This window comes from Kogia breviceps, chromosome X (genome assembly GCF_026419965.1).
Source record: "Kogia breviceps isolate mKogBre1 chromosome X, mKogBre1 haplotype 1, whole genome shotgun sequence".
Lineage (NCBI taxonomy): Eukaryota > Metazoa > Chordata > Mammalia > Artiodactyla > Physeteridae > Kogia > Kogia breviceps.
In genome coordinates, this window is record NC_081330.1 from 89,416,323 (window position 1) to 89,436,646 (window position 20,324).

The window sequence follows — 20,324 nt, forward strand, 5'->3', positions numbered from 1 at the left end:
TGTGTAGATATACCACATTTTGTTTACCCATTCATCAACAGATGAACATTTAATTGTTTCCACTTTCTGGCTATTATGAATAATGCTGCTATGAACATTCATGTATAAGTTTTTGTGGAAACATTTTTCATTTCCCTTGGGTATATTCCTAGGAGTGGATTCCTGGGTCATATAGTAACCCTATGTTTAACATTTTGAGAAACTTCCAAACTGTTTTCCAAAGCAACTGAACCATTTTACATTCCCACCAGCAATCGCTCCACATGCTCACCAATACTTCTTGTCTATCCTTTTTGTTTTAGCTATCATAGTGGGTGTGAAGTGGTATCTGTATGTGTGTGTTTTAAGAAAACTGATGTTTATTTTTCAACAACTTTATTTCCATTTTCTGCTTAAGAGCCTATGGAAGAACAGCTTCAAACTACCCAGTGGTCGTTCCTACCCATTCAGTGGCCTGAGCATTGGGAGCAGTCTTCAGTGGTGGGCTGAGTGCTCCAATCTTCAGCAGAGAACTGCTGAATAGTCACAGAGGGCACCAACATACCATCAGACCAGCCTGTGACCTCCGGTTGAGTAGCAGTAAACTCAGGAGCTGGAGCGGTCCATTCACTCTGAAATTCTTCCGTGGTCACACCTTTCCAGCAGTGGCCTGTTTATCCTTTTCGATCTCTTTAGGGTCTCTGTAGAAGCAGAGATCAGACATGACCTCCAATGGATGCTCATGGGAGATGGTGTCACATATGCATGGTACTTCCCAGGCCAGCATCCACATCAGACCCACTGAGTGGGCTCCTTTGTTGTTGCATGGGGTAGCAGTGTCCACGTGGCACAGAGGAGAATCTGTGTCACACAGAGCAATGGTGGGCAGGTTAACATAAGACACCTCTGTGAGAGGCTGGTGGTCAGTGGTGGGATCAGTGACCACTGGAAGGTGTGGCTCACGGAAGGCTGCCTGGATCTTGTTAACGAAGATTCCAGGAGTGAAGTGGCCAGCAATAGGAGTGGCCCTGGTGGCAGCAGCGAACTTCAGCACAGCTTGCTGGACAGTATTCCTGGAAGATATGACACTGACATCAGCTGGGTTTTCAGTGGCACGAGTCACCAGCAGAAGCTTCTCTTTAGATTTATGATGTAGATACCATCACTTTGCCTTTTGTAGACATACTGTTCCATTTGAAGTCAAGGTTGGTGCCACCTAAGTGGGTTCCTGCTGCAAGGAATTTAAGGACATCCTCCTCCTTCATCTCAGGATATCAAGGGATCTGGACATTGTGAAAGTTTCCCTTTAAGTTACGATGGAAAGCTCATTGTGGTTTTGATCTGCATTCCCCTGATGGCTAATGACGTTGAGCATCTTTTCATGTGGTTAATGGTCATTTGTATATCTTTGGAGAAATATCTATTCAAGTCCTTTGGCCATTAAAAAATGGGGTTTTTTTGATGTTGAGCTTTAAGAGTTCTTTACATATTCAGGTAGATCATTTGCAAATATTTCCTTCCATTTTCTGTGTTGTCTTTTCTGTGACAAATGTTTTTGCATGCTGTTTCCCAAGACCACTCCTGTGAGGTAGGTGTTATTGATAGGGAAATGGAAGTTCAGAGAGAAGATGAAATTTAAATCCAGTTCTGTCTGACTGTAAAACTCAAGCTTTCTCTTCTACCCCAACCTGCTCACAAAGATGAATGAAGACATGTTTCTGGCTTTAAGGAGCTTGGTCTGGCAGAGGACATGACACAAGAACAAAAACGAATGCGCTATAAAGCAGAGTTCCACTTGTCCCACAAGTGCCACAAAAGACGTGTGGAGGAAGTGAGCGATTCTGGCTGGGGAGATCAGGGCTGGCTTCAGTAAGGTGGCATATAAGTCTTGAAAGATGGGTACAGTTTCATTGGATGGAGGTGATGGAGTAAATGGAGGTGAGCATTTCCAAAGGAGAGCAGACAATGGGGGTTGAAAGAATGAATGGGGCTTTGATCCTAAGACTGGCTGTGATGGAGTGTCCCAGGGCTTGTTGGGGTGGGAGATCCTGGGACTGCCCATGCTGTGGGCTAGAGAGAGGTCACCTGAGGTAGGAGGTCCAGGGGTTGGATGGGATGGGGAATCTGACACTTGGGATTGGCAGACCCAGGGGATGGGGAGTCTGTGTGATGCCTAGACCTGGGAGCTGCCTGGGGTGGAGTTTTCTGGGAGGTCTTAGACGAGGATCTTGGGCCTGGTGGACCCAAGGGACGTTGGAACGGACTGGGATGTAGGGCTTCTTTAGGCTTCATTAAGTGAAGACTCTGGGACCAGTGGAATGTGATGGGGCTGGCCCGGGTGCCTTGGGGCGGGTCCGGCTTCGGGGGCGGGCGGCGGTGGCAGGTGGGACGCTCGGGGGCGGGCCGGGCGCGCGGGGTGGGGGCAGGGGCGGGGGGCGGGCCGGCGGCCGGGGCGGTCCCGCGCGGCCGCGCTGCGCAGTGACTCCGCAGCGGGCGGAGCGCCGTGGGCCGCGTCCTCGAGAGCCGTGGCGGTGGCGGTGGCGGCGGCGGCGGCAGCGGCAGCGGTAGCCTCAGCTCCTGCTCCCCGTGCCGCCTGCCCCAGCGCTGTCTCCCGGGCCCCCCCGGGCCCCCGGGCCCTCGAGCCCGGTGCGCGCCCTCGCGTCCCGCCGGCCCCCTCCCCCGGCTGGGCCCGGGGGAGGGTGGCGCCGTGAGCGAGCGGGGACCGGGCTCTCCTGCCCCTTCCCCTGCCCCTGGGCCGCCAGGATGGAGGCGGGGTCGGGTCCCCCGGGCGGCCCGGGATCCGAGAGCCCCAACCGGGCGGTGGAGTACCTGCTGGAGCTGAACAACATCATAGAGAGCCAGCAGCAGCTGCTGGAGACCCAGAGGCGGCGCATCGAAGAGCTGGAGGGCCAGCTGGACCAGCTCACCCAGGAGAACCGCGACCTGAGAGAGGAGAGCCAGCTGCACCGCGGGGAGCTGCACCGGGACCCCCACGGCGCGCGGGATAGCCCGAGCCGCGAGAGCCAGTATCAGAACCTGCGCGAGACCCAGTTCCACCACCGCGAGCTGCGGGAGAGCCAGTTCCACCAGGCGGCCCGGGACGTGGGGTACCCGAACCGGGACGGCGCCTATCAGAACCGGGAGGCTGTGTATCGGGACAAGGAGCGGGACGCCTCCTACCCACTCCAGGACACTGCTGGTTACTCTGCCCGCGAGCGCGATGTGGCCCAGTGCCACCTGCACCACGAGAACCCAGCCCTGGGTCGCGAGCGTGGCGGGCGGGAGGCCGGGCCAGCGCACCCGGGCCGCGAGAAGGAATCCAGCTATTCGGCGGCGGTGGGCGTGGGGCCCCGTCCACCGCGAGAGCGGGGCCAGCTGAGCCGTGGCGCATCCAGGAGCTCCAGCCCCGGGGCCGGCGGCGGCCACAGTACCAGTACCAGCACCAGCCCGGCCACAACCCTCCAGAGAAAGTAAGGAACGCGTGTTTGTCTTCCCTGGCTCTTCCCCGCTAGTTCCCTCTCCAACTTGTACGGCTGGTAAAGTAAGAAGCCGGTGCCTGATTCCATGTCCTCTCCAGTCCCAACCTGCCGGGAGAAGCCGGGTCCCCCTCGTGCAGCCGACACCCCTTCTCTAGCCACCCCAGAGTGGGTTGGCCCGATGAGTGCAGGCGTCTCTTCTTTCTCAAAACCGTGGCCAGTGAGGGCCTGGAGCAGTCATCACCCCCTCCACTTCTTCACCCCCTTGCTATATCCTTGCCAGAGGATGGCTTTTCATTTATTTATTTTATTTGGATGTGCCGGTTGGGATTTTTATTGTCTCCGACGGTGTCAGATCAGAGCCCCAAGGGAAAGAAAGCCCCCCACCCCCGCCACCTCGGGTCTTCTCTGCGGGTCCTGAGCACAGGCCTGATCTGATCTCCTCTGGCGGCCTCAGCTCCATCCTTTCGCAGAGAGGCAGGTGGGGACCAGAATGGCTGCTGGAGGCTGATATCCCTCTGAGGGGAACTGCAGCACATCCTGGTCGGGGGAGCAAAGATGGAGGCCCAGCCCTTGGCTAGTTCCTCAAAGACCACCCCCTCTCCACCCTCAAGGAAAAACTACCCAATTAAAGAGCGTACCAGCAAGGGAAGTCTACAGATCTTCCCTTTTGTTGGATCAGTGCCAGTTTCTGTGTTGGGGTCTGTGTGTGTCTGCCTATTTGGGACACCTTGGCAACATCTACTGGGTTGGTGGGGCATGCATGGGCTGGGTCCGCTTCTTCCATGCAGATACCACGGTGAGCTGGTCGGGATAAATGTCAGGCCAAGAGAGTCAAGGGCGTGCTGCCTCACAGTGCTGCCCTAAAGGCTCCCTGATTTCTCTTCTGCTGGATTGGAAAGAATACTGACCTGGGAGTTAGGAAACCCAGGTTCCCCTTCCAGCTCTGCTGCAGATTGGCTTTGTGACCTTGACTGAGTCCCTTCACCTCTTAGGCCCTCAGTTCCCCCATATCTTTTTAAAAGGCAAGGTCTGCCTTGAATGCTCTTTAAGGGCCCCTCCAGCTTAGGTTTGATGGTTCTGTGACTAATCCAGCCACCACTACAGAGCAAGTCTGAAGTCCTCTAGCGAATGGACAGCTTTCCCCCTCCTCTCACTGCTCAGCTGGTCCTACCATGTGCCACAACCAGTGGAGTGTCTCTTGGAGGCTGGGCTGGGGGTGGGGAAGCCTTCTGCCTCAGGAAATCTGCTGGGAGACAGCTCTCTGCAACTCCCCCGTGGTGAGGCAGCAGGCTGGGGTGCTGGGTTGAGATGGCTGGGCCCCAGGAGCAGCAGCTGCAGCTCAAGGGCTCAGCTGGGCTTCACTGCAGTGCACCCTCAGCTGAGGTTTGGTGTGGGCTGCCCCAGAGGGAGATGGGCTCTTCTGCCCAGGCAGGGCTGCTGGGAGCCCATTCCAGGAGGACTGACTGTGTGCAGCTTGGGGCCCCACACTGGAGGGAGGGGCCAGGTCGACTGACCAAGCAAGGCCTTTTCAGGAGAGGGCCATGATGGGGTGGGGACAGAGGGAGACTGTATGGGCATTGTGGTCCTTTAGCCTGGCTGCGGAAGACTTTTCCAGAGTGGTCAAACCTGTGACAGAGGAAGCAGCCTCATTATGTGTGGCTCCAGGGAGCAGAACCAAGAGCAATGGGAAATTTGGGGATAAATCAGGAAGAACTTTCCAACCTGGCTGTCTGGCGATGCAGTGGTCTGCCTCAAGGGGGTTGGGGAGGGCTGGAGAAAGTGTAATTCCTGAACTGGTGGAAAGCCCAATGAAATGACCTGGGTCTTCCCCAATTCTAGGATTCCATTCCTCTCAGATTCTCCATCCTGCAGATGTGGGTCTGAATCTCTTGGCTGGCTGGAAGCCTGTTTGCTCTTGAGCTCTGTGATTCTGCCACCTGGGCAGGCCTGCCTCTCGGTCTTTCCCTCTTTTTGTGCACCCTCCAGGCTGTTTGTTGGATTCCCTTGCTTCACATTTCCTACTGGATTAATACAGGGATTTAGATGGTACTTTGATTGCCCACCCATTATTACCTCTTTTGGTCCTCACAACAGGGCCTGTGTAGTGACCACTAGCAACTCCATTTTAGAGATGGGGAAACTGAGGCTCCAGAACAATGAAGGGAACATGCTCAAGATTACACTGCCAGTTCCTAATAGAGCTGGGGCTAGAACCCAAGTCCACCTGTCTCCGAGGCCTGTTATTTTTCCACTGGAGCTTTCCAGCCTGAAGGAGTCTCTTGGCCTCAGGACCTGGCCAGGTCACCAGCTGGGAGAGGCCAGGAGAGCCTGAGGTATCTGGAGGATTTGAGCAGGGGGAGATGGCTCTGGGATGAGTGATGAGAGGGGGAGTCGATGGGGGAGGGCAGAAGGCCTTGTCTCCCTTCTTTCCGCTCTCCCTCCCTCTCTCTCAACCAGGCGTCAGGAGGGCCTATTGATGCACTAGCCATTGTTGTCGCCACAGCTGCTGCAAGCTACTCCCCTGCCAGGCCTGTTCTGGGTTTGTAAGGAGTGGGTGAGAGGCTGCCGCTGGAAGCCAGGGCAGGCAGGGTGGGTGTTGAGCGGCAGAGGCTGCAGCATTGGGGGAGGCTAGGTAGAGCTGGTACATGCTGGGCGCTCCTGGTCCCCAGGCTCCCTCTGGTGGAGGAAGAGGGGACAGGGGGGCCTGGGCCCAGCTGCTGCTTGTTGAAGGGCCCCTCTGCCCAGCGACCCTGTCCGTCTGTCACCACAACCCACGTTTTACAGCTGAAGAAACCGAGGGCTCAGAGAAGTGAAGTAACACACCAGAGCTCACACTATCTGTGAGACAGACTCCCAAGCCTGTGAACTTGCCCTCTACCGCAGTTGATAGCAGCTGTCATGTCCACCCCCACCTATGTCATCCCCCCAGGATTCCCACATCCTCCTGCACTGTCTCTTCTGGACAGGTTCCCGGATGCCAGTCTGCCTTCTGCTGTGCTCTGGGTGTGGCCTTCCTAGTGCAGCATAGCGCACGATGAGGCCCGACCTCCTTCTGGCCACTGGGCCTCTGTACATGAGGTCTTTGCTTGCTTGTTTGTTTTTTTAGCAGCTTCTGGTCTCTGCAATGCTCAGGTCTTTTCCCCTGGAATTGTCACCCCCACTCCCCATGGTTAGAGAAGAGCTCTGTTTTCGTTGTTGATCTTGGCCTGGCCCCCCCTTGCAGTTCTGGCGCCTGGAATGATTTACAGGCGTGCTGGGGGCCACTGCTGAGTCCATCACGCTGAAGAGAGCTGCATTTCCCACGATTTTTGCCTGGGCCCAGCTCCGGCTCTGCTGTAGGCGGTGGTGGGCTGAAGCTGGTTTGGTGGTAACTCTTCATCCTCTGCACCTGCCCCCCGCCAGCAGGCTGGCTTGCGTTGAGGGACAGCAACCAGCAGGACCAGCCTGGTGTTCTCAACAGCCAGGGCAATGCGTGGTCTAGGCTCTAGGCACGGTTGCTGGGTTGTCTTGTGTGTGCGCTGGAGTGTCAGTGCGCTCCCCAAAGGGGCCGAGGGCACTGGGAGGGAGGGAGGGAGCCCAGGGAGGGGCCCTGGGGAAGTCTGTCTCCTTTGGGGTATTGGGCACTTTTCCTGGGCAGGGGGTGGGGGGTCTTTCCTTCTTCCCAGGAGGGAATACCATTTCTCTCCCTCCCCCCACTGTGTTGGGAGCATTACACTCACGTGGGAGGCAATGATAATGTCGAATTGAATGAGAATTAGAGGAATCTTGCTTCTCAGTCTAGATCTGGGGCGAGAATGGGGCTGTTGTCATCCACAAACATTTCTTGGCTGTGTGCACAGAGCAGGAGGGGCCCCCAGGCTGAGCAAACACCAGACTTTCTGCGCTTGAGAGCCCTCCCACCCCCTTCCCTGACCAAAGACACAGGGGACCAAGCCTGACCCACTGTAGTGCCAGTGCTTAGGACAAAATGAGTAGGAAGGGCAGTGAGGAGTGGAGACCAGGCCACTGGTCAAAGACCTGGGCAGGGGGCTTTGAAGAGAGTGGGTGTCGGATGGAGGGGGAGGTGGGAGGAAGACCGGACCCAGGCTTGCCCTCTGCTACTCTTTCATCTGTCTCACCTCTGCCTCCTGTGGCCTCTGAATTTGCTGGCAGCACAGGGGAGGCCTGGGGCATGGAGAAGTGGCTGCACATATGCTGAGTGAGCCTCAGCCTTCTATGTGCCAGGCACCACCCTATGTGGCTTTATATAACAATAGCTAATGTCTTTTTTTAACCTGCATTTACTGTGTGCCAAGCACTATTTGTTCTAAGTGCCTTCTGTGTATTAATTCATTCAATCGCCATATGAATCCTTTGATGTAGATACTGTTATTAAGTCCATTTCACAGATGAGGAAACCAAGGCCCAGAAAGGTTGGATAACTTCCCCAAGGTCACTCAGTGAATAAGTAGCAGAACTGAGAAGGAGTTAGAAGGAGCCCAGGTGGCCAGGCTCCAGAGTTCGTCCACAATGTTCTCACCCACCATTCCATGCTGCTTCTTATCTCATTTGCACAGAGTCCATGCCAGGTGGATATTGGTATTATCCTCTTTTTTCAGACAGGGAAACGAGAGGTCAGAGAGGTGCGATGACCTGCCCAAGGTTTCACAACTGCGTGAGGCCCAGAACTATCTGGCTCCTGAGCCTTTGGTCCACCGATGCCTCCTGCAGGCAGGTGTGAAGACGGTAAAGATGCTCTGGGTGTGGCTCTGGGCTTCCCCCAGCAGAGCTCCTGGGACCACTGCTTGAGTCAAGCTCTCTCTCCTGATAGCCTCTTAGATTTTGACCACAGTCTCCTAATCGATGCCCTCCTGCTCTTGTTCCCTCGGGCCCCTGATGAGGTACAGCCAGACCAAGCTTTCTGTGGGGCTCCAGCGGTTTCCCGCTGTCTCTGCCTGCAGGAGAAGTTTCAGACTGCTTTGCCTGCCATGCATGGGCCCTTTAGGATCTCACCTTTCTCCTCTCATCTTTTTACAGTCCCCCTCACGAAGACCGAGTTCCAGCCAGACTGGCCTGTGTGCCCCACTGTCAGCCCACTCAGCCTCCTGAGAGCGTCTGGGTCTTTGCTTATGTTGTTCCCTTCTCCCGGGCTGTTCCATCCAGTGCCCAGGCTGCATTCCACTGTTGTTGCCTCTCCTGTGTTTGTGCACAGGTCTATCCCTGACCCTTGAAATGAGCACTTTGCCCCTTTTTATACCTTTATTTGTTTACATCTTGTGTCATCTCTACTAGCTTGAGAGCTCCATCAGATTAAGATTTCATACACATATATCATGTGCACGTTGTGTCAGTCCCTGTGCTAGGTGCTGTGGGTGTAACTGAAGGAGCTAGAAGCTTGGAAAAACATAGCACAGCACATAGTAGCTGCTCAGTAAATGTTGAGTAGACAAATGATTGTCAGATTTAAGTCCCGGTGCACTAATGGCCAGGGGTGCCTAAGGTATTCTTCGTTTCAGGACTCCTGTAGAGAGAGATGACTCAACTTCAGGGTTCTCTTGGCTTCTCTGTGGCTTTTTCCTCATGCTCCCTGGAGCTGTTTGGCCTCTGCCCTCTGTGTTCCTCCCACTCACCAGTCTCCCAGTTCATAGGATGTCAGGGTAACAGAGTCAGATGAGACTTCAGAGACATTTAGGCCAATCTGCTCATCATTACCTGTCCCTCCCATGCCATGGCCATGTCATACCATGTTCTTCTCTCTTAATGCGGGATCTTCTGTCCTGAAAGGAGCAAAGGGGCCTGCATAGGACCTGTGTGCCCTCTGCCTCATCCAGTGGGAAATTACTTATTTACCCATGAAATCTTTATTGGGCTCTGACCCTGGGCTAGGCGCTGTGTCTCGGAGTCAGAATAAGACACAGCCCCTCTAGCTCATTCTCTGCTATGTTCCCTGGCAGAAGAATCAACACTTGTCATGGGGAAGAATGATGAGTAAATGACTTATTCCTCTGTTGTGGTAAGTCATTTAGGGCAAGATCATTTGCTAGTTACCCTCACTTCCATGTGGTGTCAGGTCTATCTCCAGGCATCCATGTTGAAAAGCACTCACGCAAGGATGCCTGTCTTTTGTTTTTTGTTTTGGCTGCACAGTGTGGCATGCGGGATGTTAGTTCCCCGACCAGGGATTGAACCCGTGCCCCCCTGCATTGGGAGTGTAGAGTCTTAACCACTGGACCGCTGGGGAAGTCCCGGGATGCCAGTTCTTAAGCACTTCGGAGCTGAAGCTCTCTGGGACCTTCGCATTTGGAGAAAAATGTGGTGCCGTGGGAAGGAGGAATTTCTGTGTCTCTAGGCAAGTCATTTTAGCTTTCAGAACCTCCGTTTTCTCAAGTAGTCAATGGGGATAAAACTGTACTTTCTGATGGGTGAGATTCCTGTTGCCCCCCTAACCCCAGCCCCACAAAAATGTATCAGAAAGTTTCCTGGCTGCCTAGCACACCCAGCAAGGTCCTGATCAGGATGAAAAAACCGAGGGATAAGGATGGAAAACAATATGTGAGGCTGTCCTGCCCTCTAGAGGTGGAATGTAGCAGACAAAACAACCCAGCCAAGATCGTCGCATCACATCCTTTTTAAAACAAACATGACAAGCCAGGGCTACACGACAGATCACGATGATTCCTCTAACATTTTAGAGGGAAGTTTATCACAATTATCACCTTATCTGTACCATTTCACTAATATCAAATGCATTTCTTTGTAGCTATGTGATACATACATATGTATATATATATATATATATATATATATATTTTTTTTTTTTTTTTAAGGGATAATAAGATTGCATATCTGGCTGGGCCTTGTGATTTCCTACTAGATTCCAGATGCAGTGTACTGCATTCACCTGAATAAAACCAATATTTTCCTCTATAGAACCACTTTAGAATTATTGTCATTATATCTGTGATAAAAAGTACCTAATTTCTTCCTTCCCCCAAATTTCCTTACAAAACTGGGAGGCATCCCTCACAACTGTACATCTGATATGCTAGACAATTCATAAATGACCCACCTTGTCATGATTGTTGTGAGAATTCAGTGAGATGACAGAGAAGTGTTCAGCAGAGAGTGTTTACTTGGTGATAGGCATTTTTATTATTAATAATAATAATTTTGCAAAATTCCGTGCCATGGAAGGGCAGGAGCGAGAGGTCATGTGGGAGCTCATCACATTTCTGAGAGAGAGAGGGCCGTCCAGTGAATATTGTGCACCTGGGATGTGCCACAGCTTGTGCTCTTGCAGGCAGGGAGTTCCATGATTAACAGTATACGCTTCTTGGCTTCAGGGAGCTCACAGTTGGGTGGAGAAGACAAATGTAACGTGGTGTCTTGTGTGCTATGCCAGAGGGGAGCACAGGAGGCCACGGGTGCCCAAAGGAGGGACATCTACCCAGACTGAGGTGATGCCTGATCTGAGGCTTGGAGGATGAGTAGGGGCTAGTTAGGTGAAGAAGGACGGCATGTGGGTCGGTGGGAATTGGGAACCAGAGGGAGGTTAAGATGGAGGGGACAGCACGAGCAAATATACAGAGGTATGAGACCAGCAGGGTATGTGGAGGTGGGGAGGGGAACACTTTTACCAGGTCAGTACAAACTAGAGCACAAACAGGGAGGCAGGGAGGATCGAGAGAAGAGTCTGACGACTTGGCTGGTGCAGATCATGAGGACACTTGAGTAGCGGGATAAGGAGCTTTATTCTGTTGCAAATTGGGAACCAACATAGAGTTCTAAGCTGAGGGAAGAGGTGTGTATTGCAGAGTATGGGGTGATGTGTTGAGAGCAGTGTATTGGAGAGATCCTGCTACAGGGCAATTTGGAAGACAGACTGGAGGGCATTCAGTGATGAGGCTGTGCGACAGTCTAGATGAGAGGTGATAAGGCCTGAACTTGGGTGGTGGGAGTAGAGATAATCTACTGGGGCAGAAAGACAGTGACAACACACTGATAAGGGCTGTGACAGAAGGGAGTGCAGTCACTCATGACCAGTAGGGTTCTAATAATATCAGCATAAACGTGAAGAACCTTCCAGCTGGAGGGACCCTTAAAAATCAGGCTGTTCATTTTACAGATGAGAAGACTGAAGCCTAGAGAAAGGACTTGTAGGAGGCCACTCAACGTGTGAGCAGAACAGCTCTGATTAGAAAAGTCACTCTAGTGTTAATGCCAGTGTTGAAAGCATCATTCCTTAAATGTGCTATTTTATGCCTTGAAATCCTGTGAAGGTTGTAGGGATCATTATCTTTGTCCTACAGATGAGAAAACCAGGCCTCCAGGAGGCTGGGTGATTTGCTGGGGAGGAAGTGGTAAAGAGTAGACATCACCTAAGTAAAGGATCTCTTGCTTCAGTGGCAGACAGACCCTCTGCTCTGGTTCAGCCCCTCAGAAATCAGATCGGTTAGATTCATAGCTGGGGTCTTTGGTTTCCTTTTCTCCACTCAGGCCCAGCTTTCTTTCTGCTGCTTTCTGCCTTGCAGGTCCTCATTTAATGTAACTGAGGCAGCTCAGGGGCAGTTTCTGGCTTGACAGCAAGGCCTGTCATCCCCCTTTTTCTGTTTTCATGGAAGAGGGCGGGCCTGTGTCGTCACTGTGTCCCCATTGCCTTAGGCAGGGTGTCTCTAGCCTGGGTGGCTTTGTTTTGAGGCCCCCCGGTACGATACATAAAGAATGAGCTTTGGAGACCGACAGACCTAAGTTTGAATCTCGGCTCTGCCCCAACCAACTGGATGACCTCAGCTAGGTCATTTTACCTTCTCTGAGCTTTAGTTTCCTCATCTGTAAAATGGGATGACAATGCCCATCTCTCAGGATTGACCAAGATCATTTGAATGGCATTCCCTGATATTTGTAGGTGCTCAATAAATAGTCATTTCCGGGGGAAGAAAAGCACTGACATAATTCATGATTGTGCCAAAACATACGCTCTTATACCTCATTTCTTAATCATGATATTACCTAGGATTCTTCAGTTTATATAGGAGATAAGTCATCCAGATCTGGATAGCACATCATTACAATAGGACAACTTGAAGTTTAACAAAACAAAAACAAAACAAATCAAAAACAGTCATTTCAGGCTTCCCTGGTGGCGCAGTGGTTGGGAGTCCGCCTGCCGATGTGGGGGACACGGGTTTGTGTCCCGGTCCGGGGGATCCCGCGTGCCGCGGAGCGGCTGGGCCCGTGCGTGAGCCATGGCCGCTGAGCCTGCGCGTCCGGAGCCTGTGCTCTGCAACGGGAGAGGCCACAACAGTGAGAGGCCTGCGTAACGCAAAAAACAAACAAACAAAAACCAGTCATTTCCTTCTCCTTCATGAAATCTCCCATGGACAATGGACAATGACTTGAAGAATTCACTGCTCAGCAAAGGTTTGCTTCCCCTGAAAACTGGTATATTTCCTCCTTCCTAATGTGAGGCTGTCATGGCTCATTGTATCTTGCTTTCTGCCTCAGCTACTAGTTAATTTGAAGTACAGCTCTAGCATCTTTGTTGATCTCTTTTTCTGATCTCTTATTTTCTAGTTCAGTTTTTATTCTTTCCTTATCTGTGTTATTAGAGTAAGCCACCTCAAATCCTTTGTGACTCAGGCAGGTATAAATAACTAATGGGTGTAAATGGTTGAATGAATGGAAGGCTGGTGAGGCTGGAGTGGTGATGGTGGGGTTTGAAGGTGACCAGAGGGTGGTGCAGGCTGGGGCACCTGAGAAGGCATCTGTAACGGATGATTATGATACTGTGAGGAGTCGAGGGGTTAGTTAGGAAAGAGTCGGTCCTTCACTGGCCTGTCTTGCTTCTGCTCTAGAAAGAAGCATGGATTTTGGAGAACAAGGCTGCATCACCTAGAGTCATCAACCTCCCCATTTTATACGGACCATGTGGGAGACTGAGGTCTAAAGAAAGAGGAGGGACTTGTTTTGAAAAATTAAATCAAAGCAGTACATATGCATAACTTATTTATTTTTTAAAAAAATACTTATTTATATAGGCTGCGCCAGGTCTTAGTTGCACCACTCAGGATCTTAGTTGTGGCATGTGGACTTCTTAGTTGCGGCATGCGAACTCTTAGTTGTGGCATGCATGTGGGATCTAGTTTCCCGACCAGGGATCAAACCTGGGCCCCCTGCATTGGGAGCACACAGTCTTACCCTCCGGACCACCAGGGAAGTCCCCATATACATAATTTTAAAAGGGCAAATAGCACACAAGGACATGCATAGTAATAAGCCAATGTCTCCCTGCCCCCCACTTCCCAGCCCCCAGAAGTGACCACTTTTACCATTGAGGCTTTCTGGTGGTGACTTCATATCTCCAAATAAACATCCTTTGTTGGTTATTTCTTCATTTATCAACTTTAAACATCATCTATTGACTTCTTTCTACTATGACAAGTGAGAATTTAGCTTATTTACAACACTTGACTCTTTTTTCCCCCTTCCAAACTTTAATAATTATATTACTATGTTGGTTCCTCTATTAGTTACCTTTGTAACTTTGCTAGATACTACTTGGACTGTAATTTCTTATTCCATCAATTTTCCACAGTATCTCTTGACCACTCAGTTTGTAAGATATAGTTATTAGTGCCCCATCCTTCCCTCCATCTCTCCTCCACCTTTTCACCTCCCACTTTCTGTGTTCTGTACTTTTGCATCCAGCAAGCTTGACTACATTTGCATTCTGTTATGTAACAATAATTAGGTCTTCAGTGCTTTTCTGGACAGATTGACTTTAAAAGTTGACCACCAATACACGGTGTTTATGACTATGTCATATTATTAATTGCAGGGCCAAATAGTGTACTGTAATTACACCTCACTTCCCACAGGTCCACTGTCCCAACCTCTGTACTCCCAGGAAAATTTTCCTAGCATCAAGATCAAATGAATTTTCGTTTCTTATGCTCTACGAATTGCTCAAAGTCATGCCGCTTTTTACTTTGTTTCATATTTGGATCAGGACTTTCCACCTTATCGATCTATTTAGACTTCCCACCTTATCAATCTATTTATTTATTTATGTACTTATTTAAACTTACTGTTGTGTGGTGTTCCTTGAAACCACAGGATAATCATAGCACATCTTCTGGAGACATTTTATTTGAAGATTTTTTAGGAGGGGGATTTTTTTTAAAACTTCATACTGAAATATGTATACAGAAAAGTGCTCATATCACATGGTCAAGTTTCTACAATCCAAACACACCTATAAAACCAACACTCAGCTCAAGGTCTGTTTTTCATTCACCCTACCTGGTACTCAGTGAGCCCTTTCAACTTGATGCACCTTGTCTTTTCTTACATAATTTCTTTGGTAGTTTCCTGCCCTTCATTTTATCTGTTTTCTCTTTCTGGAATGTCTGTTAGTTGGATGTTGAAAGTCCTGGATTGACCCTCTAGGCTGCTCACCTTTTCTCTCATATTTTCTATTTTATAGTTTGTGAATGAGTTGATACAAAGTGAGATGTCTGTACATCCAGCTGACTTGTCCGCTCGTTGGCTTTGTTTTAGTTGAGCCGACGGGGAGCTGGCAGTTGTAATGGTTGCCCCCCAAATGCCAGAATGAAAAGCACTTTATTCTGGGAGCACCAACATGCCACTAGGTGCCCTGAGTAATCCCAGATAGTTTAATTCCTTTGATGTTTTGCCTAGGGATGAAAGCCAGGCAGCTTGTGTTTTGGATCTGGGAGTTGTCAGTGGAGGCACAGGAAAGGATTTCATGTACTTACCTTCAGTTTATCCCCCCCGTTTTCAGCCCCTGATTGTTCCTACCCTCCCCTGTACCTACCGTCTTCAAGTCTAGACTCTCTCTGGGCCTCTGCTGGCCTGACTGGCTCCCTCTCCAGCTGCAACCCCCTGAGTGGCGTTGCTGGCTCTCCTTCAACGGTGAACACTCTTCTCTTTGTTTTTTTTGCTCCCAGAAATTCGTTGAAATCTCTCACCCATTGATATCACCCTCTCCCATCCTCTTCACTGTTATTATTTCTTACCTTATTTTATTCCTTCACATTCTTTTCAGCAGGGTCCTGACAGAAGAGAGAGATAAAGATTTATGCTCTTGAGGTCCAAACTAAGGCTAAAGCTACTTTTAAAAAATGGTTGTTTTGCTTTCTCAATCCAGATTGAGAATGGAAATTATTAGTCAACCCCCAAAATACCCAACCCTGTATGGCCTCATTTTGGCATGTGTTGCCTCTGGCTCCAGCCCTGTCATGAGCCTTCCCGTGGCAGCCTCCTGAGCACCCCTTTTCCTCAACCTCTGCCATCTAGACCACACAATCAAGAGAGCCCTCAGCTGAGGGACTGGAGACCTGGGTTCTGGCCCCCACCCTGCCACTGCCTTCCTCTGAACCCCCGGGCTAGGCCCTCCACCTCTCAGGGTGCCCTCACTGTGACTTGAGAGGGTCTGGGTCTGCTGTGAGCTGTGCTTTGGCAGGATTGGGTGGGTGCTTGGAGAACAGCCTGGCCTCCTTTGCTTAGGCAGTGGAGCAGGTGGGCCAGAGATGGGCCCCAAGCACACGGGAGGGGCCTTTGAGGCCGAGCTGAGGCTTCTGCAAAATAGCAGGCTGCCCTTGCTGCTGCCCCTTCCGCCCACTCTCTCTGCCATCATGGCTGAACTTCCATCCTTCTGCCGCCAGCAGAGGGAAGCAAGAAGGGAGGGCTGGAGAGCCAGTTCCATTTTCCTTCTCTCTCTCTCTCTCTCTCTCTCTCTCTCTCTCTCTTTTTGTAATAGTGCTGAGCTGCTTTGGGCTGCAGTACCTGTGCCTAACCCCACCTTCCCTTTTTGGTGCCCCGCCTTCCATCCTTGAATGATTGTCTCTTCCAGAAGCACCCCCTGACTGCTCATTGTGTGGAGGGAAGATCGGAGCCAGGTGAGGGAGAGAGGCCAAGCTGTGGGAGATGAAGTGCTGCCTAGCTCTGGCATGACAGAAGGAAGCCACAGCTGTAGCAGTGAAAAGCATTGGCTTTGGAATCATACAAACCTAGACGTGAGTCTCGGCTCCACTACTTATTAGCCGTGTGACTCTAGGTAAATCACGTTGCTACTCTGAGCCCCAGTTCTCACATCTATACAATGAGAAGAATAATAATGACCTTGCACAGCTGTTCTGAAGATAACACAAGGCCTGGACAATTGTAGGTGCTTAATAATCACTTTATTCTTTTTGGATTATTAGAAGGCAGAAATGCTAAGGACCAAATAAAGCCCGCTTTAGTGATTGAAAGGAGCAGGAGGTTAGGAAGGCAGCATTTGACCTTGTCACTGCTTGGTTCGAGACCCCCAGGGGCTTCCTGGCTATTATGCAATGAGGTTCACACTCTTGCCTGGTGTTCAATGCTGTTTTTCTTGTAGTCTCTGCCTGTCTTTCTTTTCTTCAAAATAAAAATGTGAAGTGCGGACTTCCCTGGTGGCGCAGTGGTTGAGAGTCCGCCTGCCGATGCAGGGGACGCTGGTTCGTGCCCAGGTCCAGGAAGATCCCACATGCCGCGGAGCGGCTGGGCCCGTGAGCCATGGCCACTGAGCCTGCGCGTCCAGAGCCTGTGCTCCGCAACGGGAGAGGCCACAACAGTGAAAGGCCCGCGTACCGCAAAAAAAAAAAAAAAAAAAAAAAAAAAAAAGTGAAGTGATATTTGCCTCTATTTTCTGAAAAAGAAATTTGAAAAGTGATAGATATTTCCTTTGATGCAGCAATCTTTATCATCATCATCATCATCATCATCGTCATCCCAGGACTTTTCAATGAGTAGTGGTAACAAAGGACTAGAGGAAGAGTAATCATCAACAGAAAGATAACTAGCAACTGAAACCACCATGGGCTTTCATTTTGTTTCCCCACCACCATGTTGGCCTGTGGATCATGTGGATCCATTCAACGTCATGTGAAAAATGCTGCAAATGGTTACATTATCCAACAAGGTTTCTGATTTGTCCTGTGGTTCATCTAGTTTTTCTTCTCTTTAATTAACCGTATACAATTTTCTTGCATGTCACTATTACCTCATCCATATTGACTTCTATACTTGCCTCTTTGTCATTTCTAGGTCTGATTCTTGGCTCAGATGGCCCTTTAGCAAGGAGTCTTCCCTCCACCTGAATTATCTTTCAAAAGGTTTTAACTTTGGCCTTTCACATCATCATGATTTAGGTGGCAGTTGAACTTGGGAGGCATCTTTGCCTCTCCCCTAGTGCTTTTCCACTTCCTGGCTGTCACAAGTTGGTTTTCACACCACTTGTGGTCTAGGAAAGCTCTCGCATGCTCCTTTGGGTCAGGCCGCAGCCCCACTCACCTTTCAATTAAATTTAGTTTTTATTTATTTATTTATTATTGGGGTATAGTTGTTTTACAATGTTGTGTTAATTTCTACTGTACAGCGAAGTGGAGGTCCCTGTGCTATACAGCAGGTTCTTATTAGTTATGTATTTTATACATATTAGTGTATATATGTCAATCCCAATCTCCCAGTTCATACCCCTGTCCCCCCGGCTTTCCCCACTCATCTTTCTAGCCACTCTGTTCCCTTCCTGACCTGCATTCAAGTTGTACTGAAGTATCTAGGATACCCTCGGCAAAGTGGACTTCTTTATGGGTCCATGCCTATATTCTGGCTATTCTTTTGGCCAAGAATACCTTTTACCCTGTCTACATGGCAGATATCTACTCGACTGTTGAGGAACATCTTCAGTCTCTCACTGATCCAGGCACTTGGAAACGGTGAACAAAACAGACCTCTCTCCTGCTGAGCTGACTTTCTAGTGTGTGAATGTAGGGGGTGGGGAAAGAAAAGAAACAAATAAACAAAAAGATACAAAAATATGTCAAGTAGGGCTTCCCTGGTGGTGCATTGGTTGAGAGTCCACCTGCTGATGCAGGGGACATGGGTACGTGCCCCGGTCCGGGAGGATCCCGCATGCTGCGGAGCGCCTGGGCCCATGAGCTGTGGCCACTGAGCCTGCACGTCCGGAGCCTGTGCTCCACCACAAGAGAGGCCACAACAGTGAGAGGCCCGCGTACCGCAAAAAAAAAAAAAAAAAAAGTCAAATAGTGGTAAGTGCTATGGAGAAAAATAAAGCTGGGCAGGAGGATGGGAGTGCAGAAGGCTGGTCAACCCTACCATAGCCAATATTTGCACGCCCATTAATAAAAGCAGCCTTTTCTCATTTAAGCATTTTCTAATGTTATTACATACTTATTACAACCATAATCCTTCCAAGAACTTTATCAGGTTAGTGCTATTATTTTCTTTATCATATTGGTGAGCAAACTGTGCCTTAGAGATGTAAATCACATAGTTAGGAGGGGCAGAGCTGGGATTCAAACCTCGGCCTGTCTGACCCAAAGCCTGTGTTCATAACCTCTAAGCCACTGTGCCCCCAGCAAGCCTCACAACAACTGTCTGAGATAGGAATTATTATACCTATTTTATAGTTGGGGAAGCTGAGGTTCAGAGAGAGGAATGGACTCATCCATGGTTGCACAGCAAATAAATGGATTTGAACCTAGATCTGTCTAACACTCAAGGTAGGCCCTTCTACCAACCTTGAGGCCTAGGGACCTATGGACTTGCCTGCTTCTATGTTTGTGCAGCCCATGCAAGGTACCAGTTGAGGCCATTGGCCCTTCCCCCTTCTCTTCCCACCTGTAGTTCATCTGGAGCCTTGAGATGTGTATGGATACCCCAGCCCACATCCAAACCCTGTCTATTTTCCCTTCCCATTGACCACCCACTGGGCCTAGCAGATGGACCTGGATAATAAGACCACACAATTCCTGCAAGTAAGCTCAAGAAATATGGACAGGGAATTCTGGGTTCCAGGTACCTGAGTGCAGTCTAGAAGGGAGAGGGCCAGAGATCCTGATGGGCATATTATCGTGGCCCCACAGACCCTTTACCTCACAGAGAGAGGCCTCTGAAGTGTGATGTCCAGTGTAGGACCTTCTATTTCCCAGTACAGACTATGATATTGCAATTTGTAAAAAGCTGGGCTCCGTGATCCTCCTCCTTTGGCTTCCTGAGCTAGGTCCTGCTTTGCAGTGGGGGTGGGGGCTGCGGTGGGGCTGGTGTTCCATGGGCCTGGGCCTTCTGGGTCTCTGGCCAGTGAAGAATGGAGCCTTCCCAGCAAGTGCCACTAGAAGTGTACACAGACCCTTGGGTCCCCTTCACAATATTTTGTTCGTAAGTATCTCAGGATACTTCATTTCTTAGGAAGTTTTTAAAAAGTATACACTTAATGCATTCTTCCATTCGAAAATTTAGAAAAACTTAGAAAAGTAGAGGAGAAAAACATTAGCCATAATTACAACACACAGAGGCAGCTACTCTGAACATTTGATGTATTTCCCTTGTTCTCTGCATTCTTTTCATCTGATTGAAATAATACAGCACATACAATTTTTTCTTGCTTTGTTCGTTTGAACATTTCCCCATGTAACTGCATATTCTTCAGAAGCATCATTTTTAATGGCAACTGATATACCGTAATGTACTTAACCATCCTCTCAACATGCTGGGCCTATTTTTTTCACTGGTTTTTATTTGTTTGTTTGTTTGTTTGTTTATTTATGGCTGCGCTGGGTCTTTGCTGCTGCGTGCGGGCTTTCTCTAGTTGCAGCGAGCAGGGCCACTCTTCGTTGCAGTGCACAGGCTTCTCATTGCGGCGGCTTCTCCTGTTGCTGAGCATGGGCTCTAGGCACATGGGCTTCAGTAGCTGTGGCACGCAGGCTCAGTAGTTGTGGCTCGCGGGCTGTAGAGCGCAGGCTCAGTAGTTGTGGCGCATGGGCTTAGTTGCTCCATAGCATGTGGGATCTTCCCGGACCAGGGCTCAAACCTGTGTCCCCT

At 50.1% G+C, this 20,324-nt stretch overlaps 1 protein-coding gene and 1 pseudogene across 3 annotated transcripts in view; one reads left to right on the plus strand and one right to left on the minus strand.

Annotated features, from left to right (window-relative positions):
- Positions 1-421: 421 nt before the first annotated feature.
- On the minus strand, positions 422-1,270 carry LOC131748142 (small ribosomal subunit protein uS2 pseudogene; annotated as a pseudogene).
- Positions 1,271-2,648: 1,378 nt separating this feature from the next.
- The window catches only part of IQSEC2 (IQ motif and Sec7 domain ArfGEF 2), a 77,064-nt gene continuing 59,388 nt past the window's right edge, over positions 2,649-20,324 (plus strand). For all 3 annotated transcript variants that reach the window (XM_059049750.2, XM_067023056.1, XM_059049749.2), the window contains exon 1: positions 2,649-3,449. In XM_059049750.2, the coding sequence (XP_058905733.1) occupies positions 2,743-3,449 (707 nt within the window). In that variant the 5' untranslated portion in view covers positions 2,649-2,742. The remainder of the gene's footprint in view (positions 3,450-20,324) is intronic.